The sequence below is a fragment of the Chiloscyllium punctatum genome, chromosome 6 (genome assembly GCF_047496795.1).
Source record: "Chiloscyllium punctatum isolate Juve2018m chromosome 6, sChiPun1.3, whole genome shotgun sequence".
Taxonomy (NCBI): Eukaryota; Metazoa; Chordata; class Chondrichthyes; order Orectolobiformes; family Hemiscylliidae; genus Chiloscyllium; species Chiloscyllium punctatum.
The window spans coordinates 76899343-76916020 of NC_092744.1; the positions used below are offsets into that span (position 1 = coordinate 76899343).

A 16678-nucleotide genomic window follows, 5' to 3' on the forward strand; every position below is an offset into this window, starting at 1 on the left:
TCTAGTGAGCAGGACAAACTAGAGGAAATCGGTATTAGTTGCAAAATGGTGTTGCAGAAATTAAAGGGATTAAAGGCCATTAAATCGCAGAGAACTTAAGGAAATAGTAGATGTGTTGATGTTGACCTTTCAAGATTCTGTAGACTCTGGAACATATGAGGTACAGGGAAAACAGGGAACTACAGACCGACTATCCTAAAGTTCCTCATGATACTGGGGAAAACACAGGAGAAAATTAGAAAAAAGATATAATAGCAGAGCACTTGGGAAACAGTGACAAGATCAGACAGGTTCAGTATGGATTTATGAAAGGGAAATCATGTTGACAAATTGACTGGAATCTTTCGAGGATGCAATGAGTAGAGTTGATCAGGGAGCGCCAGTGGATACAGTTTATTTGGACTTTCAGAAGGCTTTTGACAAGGTCCCACATAAAAAAATTAACATGTTGGATTAAAGTGCATGGGTTGAGGGAAGTTTATTGACATGTTAAGGGAACTGATTGGCAGACAGAAAACAAGGATAAATGGGTCTTTTTCTAAGTCGGAGATAGTGACTAGCTGGGATCAGTGTTAGAACCCCAGCCATTCATAATATATATTATTGATTTAGATTATCTAAATGCAATATCTCAAAAATTGCAGACACTACAAAAGTTGGGTGGGAGAGTAAGCTATGAGGAGGATGTGATAGAGTTAGTGAGTGAGCAAATACAGTGGGGCAGATGAAGTCAGGAAGGCAGATTATTATCTGAATGGTGGTAGATTGGGAAAGGGGATGGTCTACCAAAACCTGGTCCTCTGTGTCCACTGAACAAATGCAATGACTGATGTCAGCAGGGATGCTCTCCAAATCCTGCTAACAGTAGGAGGGCCTGCTGAAACTCAGTGTCTGAGTTCACAAATAAAGAACAAACATCTAGTTGGATCCCAAATAGCACCCAGGGTCGGTGGAACTCAAATCCCAGCAAGCATTTGTTACTTCAGGTGAGAAAAACTTTCATTCTGATCACCCCACCTGCAGCACGCCCAGTCATGGGGTTTCTGTACCTCTTGCAAAAGGCTCAGTTTCTCCAATTCCCACTGGTGGTCCAGAATGAGGCTGTCACTTCGGGGTCGCCACCCGGCCAGGTTCTCTTCTCCACGAACGTAGGCTACGGAAGTGTCAAGGACCCGTCTGCGTCTTCTCTGCATGCCTGTAAAGGAGGCAGAGTCTCAGTGTCCCTAACAAGCCACAGAACGGTGGTTGAAATAATTCTCCGAATGGAGCGAAGGCGGGTGGTGGACGAGGGCCAGAAGGTTGTCCCAGCAATAAAAGGACCCCAAAGGAGGATCTCTACCACTGGTTAAATTGATGGTGTTTGCCAATGAGCAGCCTCCCAAAATGCGAATGGACCTTGAGCCAGAATCCTATCTGAGTCCATGGGTGGCACTACGGTGACAGAGGCACAATCAGGCCCTGGAAATAAAAACCCTAAGGGGAAAAAAATCTCATACCATCAGCCCTCTCTCTTTTTCTGTCGCTTATATTACATACTTAATGTTGGTAACCTGTGAAAGACGTCTTGTGCTTGGTCACCTCAGAGCACCCTCAATAACCCAGCATCGTTCCGAAAGAAATGACCACATTCCAGCAAGTTTAACCAGCAAGACATCAGATACATAGTTCCTTGCTTTCCCAATCAAGAACTATAGCTCTTACCTGGGCTAACAGCATCGGCAACCCGGCACAGGCTCAGCTCGTACACACCAGTCACTCGGTTACTGTGGGAATGAGAACAAGGAAACTCATAATAGATGGCCACTTCACAATATCAATGTTTTTATTCATTCACGGGATGAGGGCATCAATGGCTAGGCCAGCATTTGTTGCCCATCCCTAATTGCCCAGAGGAGGGTTAACAGTCAACCACATTGGGTCTGGAGTCACATGTAGACCAGACAGAAAAAGGATGGCAGTTTCCTTCTTTGAAGGATACTGGTGAATCAGATGGGTTTTTCTGACAATTAGCAATGAATTCATGGTCATCATTAGACTCTTAATTCCAGATTTTTATTGAATTCCACCATCTGCTGTGGTGTGATTCAAACCCGGGTCCCTAGAACTGTACCTGGGTCTCTGGATTTAACAGCCCAGCATTAATACCACTGTTTGCCAACTTACACAGCAAAGCTCTGACTCCCCAGGCATCTCACTAATGGGGTATCTTCCCAATTAATGCTATTCAATTAATGTTGGTTCTTGTTCTCGTGTGACCAGGTGGCCTGGACTGACTACACTCACAGAGAGGAAACATTTCCATCTAAGTTCACCCTCACTGTCCCAGCTCTCCTAAACAGAGGGCAGTTGCTCATCCAGACTGTTCTCTCACAAAAGAGGCAGGTCTCCCAACTCACTCAAATGGTCTCCCAAGTATGATTACTTGTAATGCTGGAAAAAAAATCAACGAAGTGCCTTTATATATCAGAAATGATGGCAGCTATCCTTCACATCTTCACCCTCGGTCCCATCTCTCTCTACAACAGATTTGATTTGACTGTCACTGTCTGGATTAATGCTTTTCCCTGGTAATCTATGGAAATGAGACATGACCATCCTTTGTATTAAAAAGGTTCCTTTGCTCTGTTGATTTTATCCATTTACAATCTGTGGGATTTGAATACTTTGCTTGGACCAATTACTGGTGGAGCTTAAAAATTCCAATCAGGTCACTTCACAATTAGTTTCTTCTGAAGTCAATGAGTCCAATTTCCTCAGTCTTTGTCCAAAGAAATTCTGAATGGCCAGAAAAAAAACAAAGCCAGTGGATTGCACCCCATTATTTGTTTTAACAAATACTGACACAATTTGCTAATCTCCACCCGTCAGTATACAGCAAACATGGGCTATGAATAAATCAATCATGTTCTCAAGAAAGAATCTTTGAGTGCCGTGCGTGAGGAGAAGTACTGTCCTTGGTGCTGCAGACTTCAGTGACAAGTAACCCTGGGCTTCTTTTACAATAAGAATCCCATTTGGTGCCTCAACGTCCTTCAGTCTGATCTTAACCTTTGTTGCCACCATCAATTTCAAGCCATGACCAACCACAGCACTTAAAACAGTCTGTTCCTGGAGGAAACACCTCTCTCATTCTCAGGAGGGCTGGAAGAGTTTGCCACAATTAGGATCATAGACCAATCCATCTATGATTTGAGCCAGTGAGTCCAGTTTCTGAAAATTTTCTATGGCATAAACAAGAGATTGGCTCATGTTTATGACCCCACTCAACCCTTTGTTTTCAGATATTAATATATTATTTTCAAGGAGTTTTCTGAAGGAGCGAAGCCAGCCTTAGAATCCTTTGCCTCAGTACAACTTTCCCAGATCCTATTCCATTTTAACCCACCCAACAGAGAATTGCTCTTATTGAAATGTCTACGATTCTCAGGGAGCTTGGCAGGGTAGATGCTGAGACAGGAATTTCCCTGTCAAGTGGGAATCTAGGTCTAGGGGACACACATCCCAAATAAGAGATCTCTCACTTAAAGAGGGTCCTTCTTGCAGAGGTCCACTAATCTTTGGAATTTTCTTCACCACTGGGCAAAGCTGAGTTGGACATAGTTTTGATCAACAAGTGAGTTAAAGACTATGTGGGACAGGCAGGAAAGTGGAGTTAAGGCCATGATCAGATCAGCCATGATCTGACTGAATGATGGAGCAGGCTTGACAGGCTGAGTGGTCTACTCCAGCTCCTAACTGTTACATTATTTTTATCCCTTTCCTACTTCCCTTTCACTTTGCAACTCTGTCAGCATGGTGGTCTCGAGCTCAAACCCCAGGCGGTCACTGTTACTTGAATACTGATCTTGGAGGTTGAGAGGCCAGCTCTCCCCTGGTCATGTGGTTGATGAATCACGACATACATTTCAGCTCACTGACAGTGCCTGCAGACACTCAGTGGCAGGCAGTCCCTTACCTCTCTGAAGCTTTGAGTGTTCCACTGCCAAAGAGGTTACGAATAGAGCGGGAGGCTGGCAGCCTGGCATCTCGTGTGTAGAACACCATGCAGAAGTCTTTAGTAACAACTGCAGGTTGTGTACAGTTCTCCATCTGCCAAAGAGAGATGAGAGATTTACAGAAGGTTCACAATGATGAGCTGCAATTTTCATTTCTTTCTCAGCTTCTGGTTGCAGCTCCTCTTCCCGAATAACATTGGTGATCCTGAGCGTTGCATTTCAATGGAAACACTGCTTGTTTTCCCACAATGCTGTCAAATTCCTCATCACCATATAATTACACTGGAAAAAATACTCAGCAACCTCACTACAAAACCACAGGTTGGATTGTGAAGGGAAAATAAAAGCCGTCAACCCAGTAGAGCAGAGACACTCATAAACATGCTGCTGAAAGAGTGAAGAGGGAGCTTTACCCTGTTTCTAGCTCAGGATAGAACTGGATTGAGTGTGGTTAATGAGACAGTGTAGAGGAAGATTAACTCTGTATCACTTCTTATGCTGCTTCTATCCTGGTTGTGTTTAATGGGGCAGTGTAGAGGATGCTTTACCAAGCAACTAAACCGTGTTGTCCCTACCCTGGCAGTGCTTGATGGAACATTGTAGGGTAAACTTCACATTGTATGGCACCATGTACTGTAACTGTCCCTGGGAGTGATGGATGGAGACAGTTTAGAGGAGACTTAGCTCCCTGTCTAACCCTGTATAGTACCTGCATGGAGAGTGTTCGATGGATAGTGTAGAAGAAACTTTATACCTAACTCATTTTGTACTTGCCCTCTGAGCATTTGAGGCCGAAAATGGCTGCCTGAAATAAAAAGCTTGAGATTCCCCATGATTTACATCCTTTGCATTGTTGGCTACAAAATTCACAAGAATCAGGAAGGCGGGATATAGATGTCTTGTTTATTTGAAGCGAGATCTCACCTCCAAATACGCTGACAACGTCATGTAGATCTTCTCTCCGTATGGGGTCACTCTGTTCAGCAACAGGGAGTTGTGCATGGAGCTATCCCAGCCTGCTTCAAATCGGTAAAAGGTTCTGCAAAAATGGCACTATCCAGTCAGACCACGTCACTTCTCAAATACAGCTCCGCTGTTTTATATTTGCTTTCTGCTACAAATAACAGGAGCCCCTGGGAGACATAACAGCCTCGAATGCAACCTGGCAATCAACAATAAATACTACAGGACAGATGCTTATTAGCCCTGCCACTGAAACTGGGCAGAGGTAATATTTTTGCCTCTGTTGTTTAGTCCAGTTGTCTGTGAACAATTTATTTTTTTACAAAGCCAATGGACGGATTTCAACAAAACATGATACACTGATAGGTATGAGCCCAAGTAGAATTGGTTAGTTTTTTGGTGAAGATACAGATCTAGATCCTGGCATTTTTTTAAATAAGTGTTAACATTGGGAAATAGAGCTGATTGTCTATTTTTCTTCCAGAACATTGTTGGTTGGTTTCAAATGTTAAATTTATCGCAGCTGTCAAAATGCTGGCAGAGCTTTCAGGAGAGGTTGTTAGATATGAATTGGCCTGAAGCTTCCTCAATGAGATGGAAACTCTGAATGAAAATAATTTTGCAGCGATGTAATTACAAAGCATCAACCTGACAGGGAAACGCCTGAAGGAAGATTTACAGGAATTGTAACGATGGAATAGTGCAAATGCAATTGTAATTTTTATTGGCATATTTTTTGAGATCAAACAACCAGCTAAAACTGTATGTTATATTTTATAATGTTATAATGTAGCTGAAGGCTAGGATAGCAATCTACTGAGTACACACTTTATTTTCATGGAACTGTTCACTCTCTCTTCCATCTGGTCCATTACAAACAAAAACAGTGGTTCTTAGCAACAAATCCAAAAGGCAAGGTAACGTAATGTCCTACTGATTCTGATTTGCAGCATTCGCAGTTGTTTCAGTTTTTATTTTGTAACTTAACCTGGTTTCATTCTCTGCCCATTGCTTACAACTACTGGGAATAGTGACTATTTGGAACGGCAGCAAAAGCATTGGTGTCCCATTTGATGTACCATTCAGCAAATGCCAAGCTTAACACAGTGGCTGGCTATCTCACAGCAGCAAAATTATACCTCTTCCTGTCCTCAGTCAATCGGCTGTCCAGGTGCCTTTCAAGCCCCCCTCCCATTTATCCCTCTATCCTCTTGGCTCACAAGCCTCATTCCTGATGAAGAGCTTATGCCCGAAATGTCAATTCTCCTGCTCCTCAAATGCTGCCTGACGTGCTGTGCTTTTCCAGCATCACACTCTCGAGACAGGCACCCTTCAACAAGCAGGGCATTTCCCAAAATAGTTTGGGGTTGGGGTGTTTGTATTGGGGAAACATATAGCACTGATCTTCCAAATGTGTTCACAGAGCATCAACCTGTGCCTGCCTTACTTTTTTATTGGCATTTCAATGGCACAGACATACGATGGACTAACTCTAATGATACTGTAGACTAATGTCATTCTCTGACATGGGAATGACAGTCAACTTCATCCAACTTACAGGCAGGAAACAATCCAGAATGTTCCTGTAGTATCTCAATTTCTTTTCTTACTACTGGTTGTTCCACCATCTGGAGTGAGCCTAATATTTTTGTACTTGCCAGGTCATCCCCCAAGATGAAATCAGTTTCTCTATAGGTTTTTGTTTTACTACATCTAATTACAAATTTTCTACTTCCTAAGACATTCTTTGATCAACTTTATATACTGTACCTGGTTCATAACCCATGGGAAGGATGTGAAGAGGTTGAAAAAAGGTTGATCAGTTTGTTGCCTGGATTGGAGTGTATCAACGAAAAGGAGAGGGAGGACAAACTTGGATTGTTTTTGGCAGAGGTGGCAATCTGAGAGAAGTGTTTAGAATTGTGAGAGACATGGATAGGGTGGGTAGCTGGTGCCTTATCCCAGAATAGAAATGTCAAATATTAGAGGTCATTGATTTAAGGTGAGAGGAGAAAAGGTTAAAGTAGTTGAGCAAGGTAAATATTTTTACATGGAGGGTGACAGGTGCCTGGAACATACAGCCAGGACAGGTGGTAGAAGCAGAAGTTGGATATTGAACATATTGAGTCTGTCAGGGGCAGCATTTAGATTGGTACTTCTGCTAAAGTGACCACCTTTTTATATAGAGGTGACCTTCAGGATTGTTTTCCTGATTGTGATTAGCAAATAACATTGGCTGGCTCAAAACAAACCAGCCACGTTTGGTAGGGAGGTACAGGGAGAGGTTAAAATAGGCTGGGCTATTTTCTCTAAAGTATCGTGAAGTGGTGACTTAAAGAAAGTTTATAAAATCATGAGGAGCACAGATAGGGTGTGTAGCCGAGGCATTCTCCCCAGGGAGGGTGAGTCCAAAACTAGAGGACATAGGTTTCAGATGAGAGGGGAAAGATTTAAAAGGGACAGAAGGGGCAACATTTTCACATAGAGGGTGGTGTGTGTATGGAATGAACTGCCAGAGGAAGTGGTGGAGGCTGGTACAATTACAACATTCGAGAGGCGTCTGGGTGGGTATATGAATAGGAAGGGCTTAGAGAGATGTGGGCCAAGTGCTGGCAAATGGGACGAAATTAATTTAGAATATCTGGTGGGCATGAATGAGTCAGATTGAAGGGTCTGTTTCTGTGCTGTATGGCTCTGACTCTATGACACTGCTGACGAGGTGAAGTGAGTTGGATGTTGGGCTCCTTATCTGCATTTACAAATAAACACTTGTGTTCAGCACAATGGAGTTTGAACCTGCTTCGTGCCCACCATTTAGGGACCTTAGTAATTATGTCTCATTTTCCAGGAGAATGAAAGATTGACTGATAACACGGATGGTGTTACAGCTGCGATGAGTTGGGTAAGTTAGATATGCCTGATAACTGTGGGCAATGGTATATTAACTGAGAGATGGTGGTAATTGAAAAGCTATGCAATAACTGCAACACTCTCCTTTTACCACGTGGATAGGACAGTTCAAGCTTTGAGTTGAGAGATAAGCAATCAAGAGAAAGTGAGACCTGCAGATGCTGGAGATCAGAGTTAAAAAGTACTGGAAAAGCACAGCAGGTCAGGCAATCTGGTCAAATACATCATATGCATCGGGAAAAAAATAAATGGCTGACATCTGTAAACTGATACTATTAAAAACAGTGTAACAGACTACTGCCCCTAAAATGCTAGCTATAACAAGAGAAAGATCTCCTGGAGAGAAATTCCATCACTCCCGATAACTAATACACTCGACTCCTGTTTTTGTAGAGAAAGCAAGAAACAACTTAACGACAATTACAACACAAAAACATTTTTCATACAAGATCAATGTATCTTTCTTCAGAATTAATCTAAATGCTGGAGTTTTATAAAGTAATTTGTCACAAGACAAATTCTCAGTGAAAGACATAGAACTCAAGCCACCAATGACGAACACACGACAAAACATCAAGGAGACGCCAGGCTGAGAACAAATCATGTTACAGCCACCACCCACCACATGTAGAAGATTACATTGTGAAGAATGTGTGAAAGATGTGTTGCGTATTGCGTATGAAGACACAAAAAATGGGAAACACAAAGAGCGAAGAGCACAAGATGTTTAGTGCACAACACAAACTTTACACAGAGCGGAACAATGTCAGAGACAGCAACATTTTTCAGTCCTGTATTTATTACCATCTTTATAGGTAACAGGACAAACAGGGGCATTGATCATTATTTTCAGAAGGGAAGTTTATGGGTTTAGATTAGATTTGGACAGTGGGCAGTTCACCTCAGAAAAGCCTCCACCATTGATGCTTGTCGATAGATTGCTCATAGAGCATGTTTAAGCCAGTTGGTCAGGGTTCTGTCTAACTTGATACTACTGAGTGTAAACTTCCTATAACCCAATTACTATTCAGTTTGCTGAACCATGTCCTAGACTAAATCTGTACCTTATTAGCTGAGGGAGATTAAGAAGCAACCTAAGGTGTGTTGGGGGAGAGGTGAAAAGTGGAGTTAAAGTCATAGTTAGATCCACTGTGAACTTACTGAATGGCAGAGCAAGCTTGATCAACGAAATGGCTCAATCCTCCTTCTGTTTCTTCTGATCTCATATAAGGTGACAAAAGAAGTTGATGGGGTAATGGGGTAAATAGCTCGCTATTTTCTTTGTTAACAAATTCCAGAAGATGGGATGATAATATTAAATTAGTGCTGGGCAAACCATAGATGGCGTTAGGGAGCATTCTTTTGCACACGGCATGTCTGGGAATGCTTTCTCTACAAGGTTGTTTTGGCTGAAAATTTCAAAATTGAGATTGATAGATTTTTGTTAGGCAAAGGACTTGTAGAGCTGTCATGACCCAAGAGAAACGGTATAGGTACAATGAACAGAATGGATTACTCTTATCCTTACGTTCTGAAGAAAACCTCTCTTTTTTAGGGAAAGGGGTCTAGAGTATTCATAGAATCCAGCAAGTGGCGTGTATTAGGGTGGGGGTTCAGTGATGGGGGGTGGGGGGGAGCAATGATGCAGGAAAATCCAACCTGAAGAGGCCTTAAGACCATTGGGTCTATGCTGACCTATCTACACTGATCCCACTTTCCAGCTCCTGAATTCTATGTGGAGTGGAGTATCTAAAACTGTTGGGGTTCAAAATACTCTCAGCACTAGCTTCTCTAACACCAAGTCAGATACTCTGCAACAAGATAGGTCAAACTCAGGAGAAAGAAAGGGCATTCGCAAGACAGATATGAGTATGATGTCAAGGAGATGCCTGTGATTTCTGTACATTTTGGTGATTGTTACTGGAAGCTAAGCAAAAGAGCAGGGCGTGCTGGAAATAGGCAACAAAAGAGCCAGCATCAAAAAGGGAAGGCAAGGTCAAAAGTAATTTTTTTTAGTCAACCCAGTGGGACATGTTACAACACACTTCAAGCGACTCAAACCTTGACCTTCTGTCCCAGTGGTTGGGACTTGTGTTTTGTGTGGGACCTTTTAACAAACGACTTTTCGATGCTAACATGACCTGCAGTGGATCTTCAGAGTTTACTGTAGAGAGTGCCATTCCTAACAACCTACAATTTCTCAACTCCTGAACTTGGAAATGTTCGCCTGGTGGAGAATTGAGAATATTGATTACCTTCAGGCCTGACAGTTCACTTGGATGGCCTGGGTTTCAAACAGCTGGTTAGATAGGTAGTACAGTGAGCTGCTCAGAGAAGGACAGAGTTCAAATCTACTTGGGATTTTTAGCCACTGATCATAATCCGTGGTGCAGTTTGAAGTGAAAAGAATAAATGAGATAACCTAGTGTTTTCTACTGGGGCAGAGCTTCTCAATGTGTCTCCAGTATCTGCACACTGCTGTGCCTTGTTAGCACTCTCAGAACTGAGCACTCCCTTCCTCTCCTCCTCACCTCCACCACAATGAGGTGGGCTTAAAACTAAACCTAGTTCAAACAACTATGTGCAATCTGAAATCTGAGATAGATGGAACAGCAATCTGTAATCCTGTGCTTTTCATATCATGGCTAAGATTTAGGGCTCTGTGCATTAAGTGTGGTGCTGGGCATCTTCAGCAGTGAATAACCCTCTCTCCACATCAACAATAAAGCTCACTGGATCAAGACCCAATCATGCATTGACAGCTGACCAGCAGGTTTCTAGGCCTTTTGGGTGCCTTGACACTAAGGTACTGCCTTGCCAAAAGCTGCTGGCCAATCAGAGGAGTTGGAGACCCTTAGTGGAAGCCAGGCCCACACAGTCAGGAAGGGATGTACCAGTGACAAGATAAATGCTGTGCTTTGGGAGGTCACATTGAGAGAGGATCAGAGACAGGAATCTCGGCAATGCCAATTATCTGATTATTCGTCCTTTCCACTGCCTCAACAGGAAAATCCTGCCCCATTTCTCTTAGTTATTTCCCAATCTCAAAGCCTGCCTAAAGTCACAAATTCATATAGCACAGAAGAGGCCTTAAACTCATTGGGTCTATGCTGACCTATCTACACTGATCCTACTTTGCAGGACTTGGGCCATTGGCTTGAATGTTATGACATTTTAATGTGCTCATGCATGCAATTTTTAAGGGTTGTGCAGTTTCCCACCCCCCATCTTCCTGCACCTTCCCACTAGACTATGTCATTGTTTCTCAACTGATGTTTATACATTAACCCTCACCTTGAGCTCTGTCATGCATCTCAGTCAGCATCCTGTGTTGCCGACTGTCTCAGGTAACATTATTCCACTTCCATGACATGCTTGATATTAATAACTCCTCCCAAAGAAAACTGAGTCACTGACTGAACCTCTACTGATGTTAACCCAGCTCCCTTACACTGTCACTGAATAACCCTTGAGCCCCCAGTATCTCCGGCACCATGACTAACTGCATCTATATTGAAGTTCATAAGGCTCCCTCGCATCGTCACCCACTACCTCTTCTCCATTGCTGTGTTGCTAATTTTATCTGTACTGATGTAAGTCCAGGATCCCACACATTATCTCTTAGTCACCCTCAGCACCCTGTGTTACTGATTGCATCTGTATCTATGCCAATTTGGTGCATTCACCATCAGGTTTATGAAATCACTGTGAGTATATAGTCACTGCTCATGCTTTTATTGAAATGCTAAATAATAGAGCAGGCAGAGCCAACGGATCTAACAATACTTCTAAGGAGCTATTACTTTGGAACTGGTAATCTAATATGGAGTCTCCCTTTTTTGAGTGATATGGTGAAAACAATAAGAAGTAACTTAGTCTTGGTGGCAGGGATGAAAGGGACTGAGAGGTAAAGTAGAGAAACTGAGGTTGATTGATGGCTGAAAGTTAAGCCCCTTGAATGCTTTCTTTTAGTGTAGAACCACTGCCTATATCAGCAGTGGGTCCATCACTCTGACCAGACTTTCCTTTCTGATCTGCAAGGTGTACACACCTGTGCCATTTCCAAGTATTCCAGCAAGAGTCAGCCCAGGTAGGGGCAGGTTGTGCCTTCATCTCACTGGTATTGGGTTCATGATTGGAGGAGTAAGCAGAACTCCCTGGTGGATAAAGGATCTCAAGCATTGATGGGTAGGGGAATAGAGCATTTCTGTAATGCCATTTTTCCTTGATCAATAGTGCTACCGGGACAACAGACTCAAGCCTGTGGTGAAGTTGTGGGAAAACGATGTGTTAAAGCAAATATTTGAAGTTTTATTATCTTATAAGAAGTGGTTCAGGAATATTCCTTTCTGTTCTATCATGAGTGGTCTCTGGTGCGTTTCAACTTTATTGAAATAAAATAAATAGTTTCGGACCAAGTGCAGACTTTATGGGTAATTTCCTCAGCTCGAGAAAATGCTCATTAAGACTGATGCCAAATGGATGCACACTCTTGAAGCAACCGCAGCGACAGTAAAGGTCCTAAACTAAGAGCCAACGGCAAATAAAACTCCAGCATCTCAGCCTCATTATTACTGTACAGTAGATTATTTGATGTGTTGGTCATGTACAGGCAATGGTTTTAGGCCAGAAGCAGACCACCATTCATTGACATCCTCATATTCTTCATATGATCACCAACACATGTGAGATGGTCACTTAGAATTAAAAGTCATTTGGTTTTTCTGCCCCATTGCAATTCTGTAAGAGTTTGACTTCGGCAATATTGGAGAAAGGGCTGGCCCATGCTGGGATTCCTCTGGAGCCTTAGCCCCTGTTGTTCCTGGGACCTCTCTGGGCTGCATGGCCTAAAGTAAAAGAAAGAGAGACAACACCACAACAGGAAGTCCTGTTTCCCAAAATACAATTCTGAAAGGCCACAATGCTGTAACTGATCCTTCTTCCCATGCCCTTCAAACTGTCCCTGAATGCAGATGACGAGCAAGTTCCCAATGCTCCAAGACAAAGGCGATTTTCTCAGCCAGCAGTGAGGTGGGTAGGGGTGAATCAACTTGAGTTTTATTCTGTTTTTCCCCTTCCGCCCAGCAACATGACAAAACTATCTGCATGTCCTGAGGCACCTCCTCTCCTAACATGGCTGTCTTCAGATGACAGGTAATCACACAGAGCAACACCGGTGAGTTACTAGCACCCTGCACAGTGCTGTTCAGGAAACCAAAGCCAAGCCAATAAATGCTCTCTGCAGTTTTGAACTGTGGATTCACACTTACTGGTAATAAAAGGAGAGTTTTAATTATAGTTCTTGCATGTCTCGCACCTTCTGGGATATAAACTCTACTGGGATTGGATGATCTGATCTAGTTTGGTCTGGTCACAACGCGAGCAACTATCTCTGAAAATGGTTGAGATTAAAGCCTAAAGGTTGCTATTCAACCCAGTCTGGAGTGTACCTTATGTGACTCCCTGCTCAATACCTAGTCTCAATTCTGAGGCTGCTAGAAAAGGGAGAAAAGGAGATGTCTAAAGGGAATGAGATAGAATGCTTTTAAAGATGACAGGGCTAATGAGAGATGACGAGTAGGGAGCAGTGCAAAAAGCAATCAGAGGCGATGGCCAGATTGTCTAGTTTAGGGGCTAGGTGAGAGATGAATATTTGCAAAGCCTAGAGAAGACCCACAGTGCTTCTTTGAAACAATGCCATTGGATCTTTAAGTTGAGATGAGAGGACTAATATCGCATTTGAAAGACAGCATGTCTGACAATGCAGCATTCCATTAGTACTGTACTAAACTGTTAGCCAGATTACATGCTCAAACGTTTAGAGTAAACTTTGAGCCTACAGTCTTTGGGTGTGAGGGCTGTCACTGAGCCAAGACTGATATTTTGGCCAAAAGGTCAGATCTAGAGTAACAGCAAACATCTCACCAACAGAATCATTATTTGATTGATGTACCCTCCAATGACTATTATTCACCAACATAAAACTTTACCCTGATAGGGGATAGTACTGCTGACAAAGGGACTCAGTGGAGACTTTATTTCCACTTTCTGTACACAATCAGCTTCAAGTTGCATCGAAGAATATTTCATGCTGACAAACTAAAAGAGCTTATTTGCTGATATTTCAGGATATTCGTGAAGGACAAATTCACTGCCAATTTTTGCACTGATTTTTGACTTCCAGTACTCCCTACATTGACACATCAAGAATTAAATACAGGGTAAACCTCCCTTGAAAAAATGCTCTGAGGTCAGGGACTCCCGAAACCGGGATAAAAACTCAAGCACCTGCCACATTTTGAACAGCGTGACCTCTCCCCTCTCATGACAATCTTCCAGCATCACTTTACCTTTGGCCCTCAGATAGCATCCCTGATTTCCTGTTGTGATGTTATGAATAGTGCACTTAAACAGTGCTCCCAGCATCTTCTGTTTTCTTCAATTAAAAATAAACCAAGTCATTCTAGCTGCTGTCTAAACCATTCCTTGTTTTGTTTTTCCCCTGAAACATAACAACTGACAAGGGTGACGTTAGCATATTAGCAACAGATTTATGTTTGAGGGCAGGTGAATTAGGTGGCCTGCAAGATGCCTGAACTTAAGGCCAACATTTGAACGCACTGAAAGACCTCACTGTAATCTGCTCCATCCTTCGATATTGCCTGCAGTAAACAGCTCTGCATTGTCAAGTCCACTATGAGTGGACCAATTTTGGATCGACTGCACTGGTCAAGCTCTGAACATGCTTGATTGTTCAGGTTTGATCAAGGCACACTCACAGAAATAAAGATACAGTATTTCTCTTAAAGGCCTTTGTCATAATTAGTTTGGGCCCTGACCCCCACTTGGATATTACATGTTTACCTCCTTAAAATTTGCACTATCACTGCAACCAAACTCAAATCTGAAAGAAAGAGGCTCCACATTTTATAATAGCTTTTCTGTTCGTTTTGATCGTCATACTGTCTCATTGCTTATCTTGGACAGTCCTCTCCATGAACATGTCTGTGAAGTGTAGACCGTTCCTGTCCTCCAAAGTTGTCCCAATTTTTAAAGTCCCAGCTTCAAATTCTGCCCAACCTCTGCAGAAGTGTTTTGTCACACAGCTCTCTACATTTCTGTACATGTCTTCACATTATCTTCCATGATTACAAAGTCCTTGAGCTCACTCCAAGGCAATCAACAGGTTTTTGACCTAAAAAGCTGACCTCGAGCAGAAAGCAGTGTCACAGAATAACAAGTTTAATCATCATGCAATGTATAGTGGATCATTAAAGGGAAGAAAGGGAAATTAGGGGTAAGGGGGACGTGTCAGACACAAGCAGAAAGCAAGAGTGCATAAATGAAAGAGGGACAGAAAGAGAGAGAAGGCGAGGAGTTTGAGAGAAATGGGGAAGAAAAAGGAAGAGAAGATGAAAGAGAGGGCAGAATAGAGTGGGATTTGGCAGATCAGGGAAGTGAAAAGAGAAAGGTAATTGTAGAGGGACAATGAGTGATGGAAGGAAAAAGTCATTGAGGAGAAAAAGAGAAATCCTAAGGAAGTCTCACATTTCTGTAACAGTTCAATCTGTTCTGCCTCTTGGAGGCATCTAAAGCTCATTGAATTCCACCAAATCATTCAGCCAATCATCTGGTAGAGCCCATTGCAGATCCTCCCAATATTTACCCTATTGATCCCCTTCCAAAGAGTGAAGGTGAAGATAAATAGCCTCTGTAGTGACTGCTGTCAAGTAGGTAAAGCAAATTAAAGGAAATTGGGATTTCTTTCCTTGAAGGATATTGGTGAGCAACGTTTGATTTTATGCCAATCACCACTTTGGACTCCAACATTTAATTCCATGTTATTTTAACTAATTGAATATTAGACTTCCCCAGCTGCCAATAGTGGGATTTGGTCTGCAGGTCTCTGGATTAGAAGTAGTTACATGACCACTATATTTCCTTACACCCTATAAATGCACTGGAAGAGAAATGAATATCAGGGATATATGGCAATCATGTGATAGCACAGTTTCCCAATCCACATTTGTTTTCAGTGAGATTCCCTGATAGGATTCTGTGCTCTGCTCTTTTATCTGCACTCCAATGGTCAGAAGTTTAATGAAAAATCCTCCCATGTGTCTATTTTGAGAGTATCAATTTGCTTTGTATCAGAGGTTAGATTCCACTCTCAGTGGTTGTCAGGGTGAGCAATTTTCTAATCACCATCATTGTAGCACCTTTAATGTTTATCTCAACTCATTGCCTCCGACTCTTCAGTGTTTTTCCCAATGACCCTAAGTCAACTTCACTGCAATTATTCTCTCCATCTTTGGTTTCCCACACCAATTCAGCCAAGTTCAATAAATAGAGTCTTGTCTTTCTCATGAGTACCTCTTGAGTACTTTACATGGAACACTCAGTTTGAAGGCTCATCTGTCTGCTTGCTCCCGCCAATCCCACCTGATTCTCTTTAATTTTGCCACTATTTGTACTCCTGTTACTCATCTGTCTGATATGACAATCTGAAATAGAGCCACCATGTGGAGCCTCACTCCTTACCTCCTTGGAAACACTAAGTTGCACAGTTGAGCTCTTTTGCAGTCACTTTGTTGTGAAACACACACCACAGGAGGCTAGTTGGTCCAATGCCAACCATTCAACTGTTACTCAGCAACTCGCTGTCTGTTCTCCCCATCTCCTTTTCACTTTGGTCAATTCTGTAAAGGGATTCCCCACCAGCTAACCATCCTAATTATATCCAGGTCTTGATTTTAAACTGCCTTTCTACTTTCCAAATGGGAATAGACTGGCAAATCTTTGAATTCACG

The 16678-nt window shown here is 42.5% G+C and overlaps 1 protein-coding gene across 30 annotated transcripts in view; it reads right to left on the reverse strand.

Moving 5' to 3' along the window:
• Nucleotides 1–16678, reverse strand: part of kif1aa (kinesin family member 1Aa) — a 326170-nt gene that overhangs the window by 17495 nt on the left and 291997 nt on the right. For all 30 annotated transcript variants that reach the window (XM_072573022.1, XM_072573040.1, XM_072573019.1 and 27 more), the window contains 4 exons: nt 4920–5034; nt 3956–4089; nt 1702–1763; nt 1050–1195 (listed from right to left, as the gene is read on the reverse strand). In XM_072573022.1, the coding sequence (XP_072429123.1) occupies nt 1050–1195; nt 1702–1763; nt 3956–4089; nt 4920–5034 (457 nt within the window). The remainder of the gene's footprint in view (nt 1–1049; nt 1196–1701; nt 1764–3955; nt 4090–4919; nt 5035–16678) is intronic.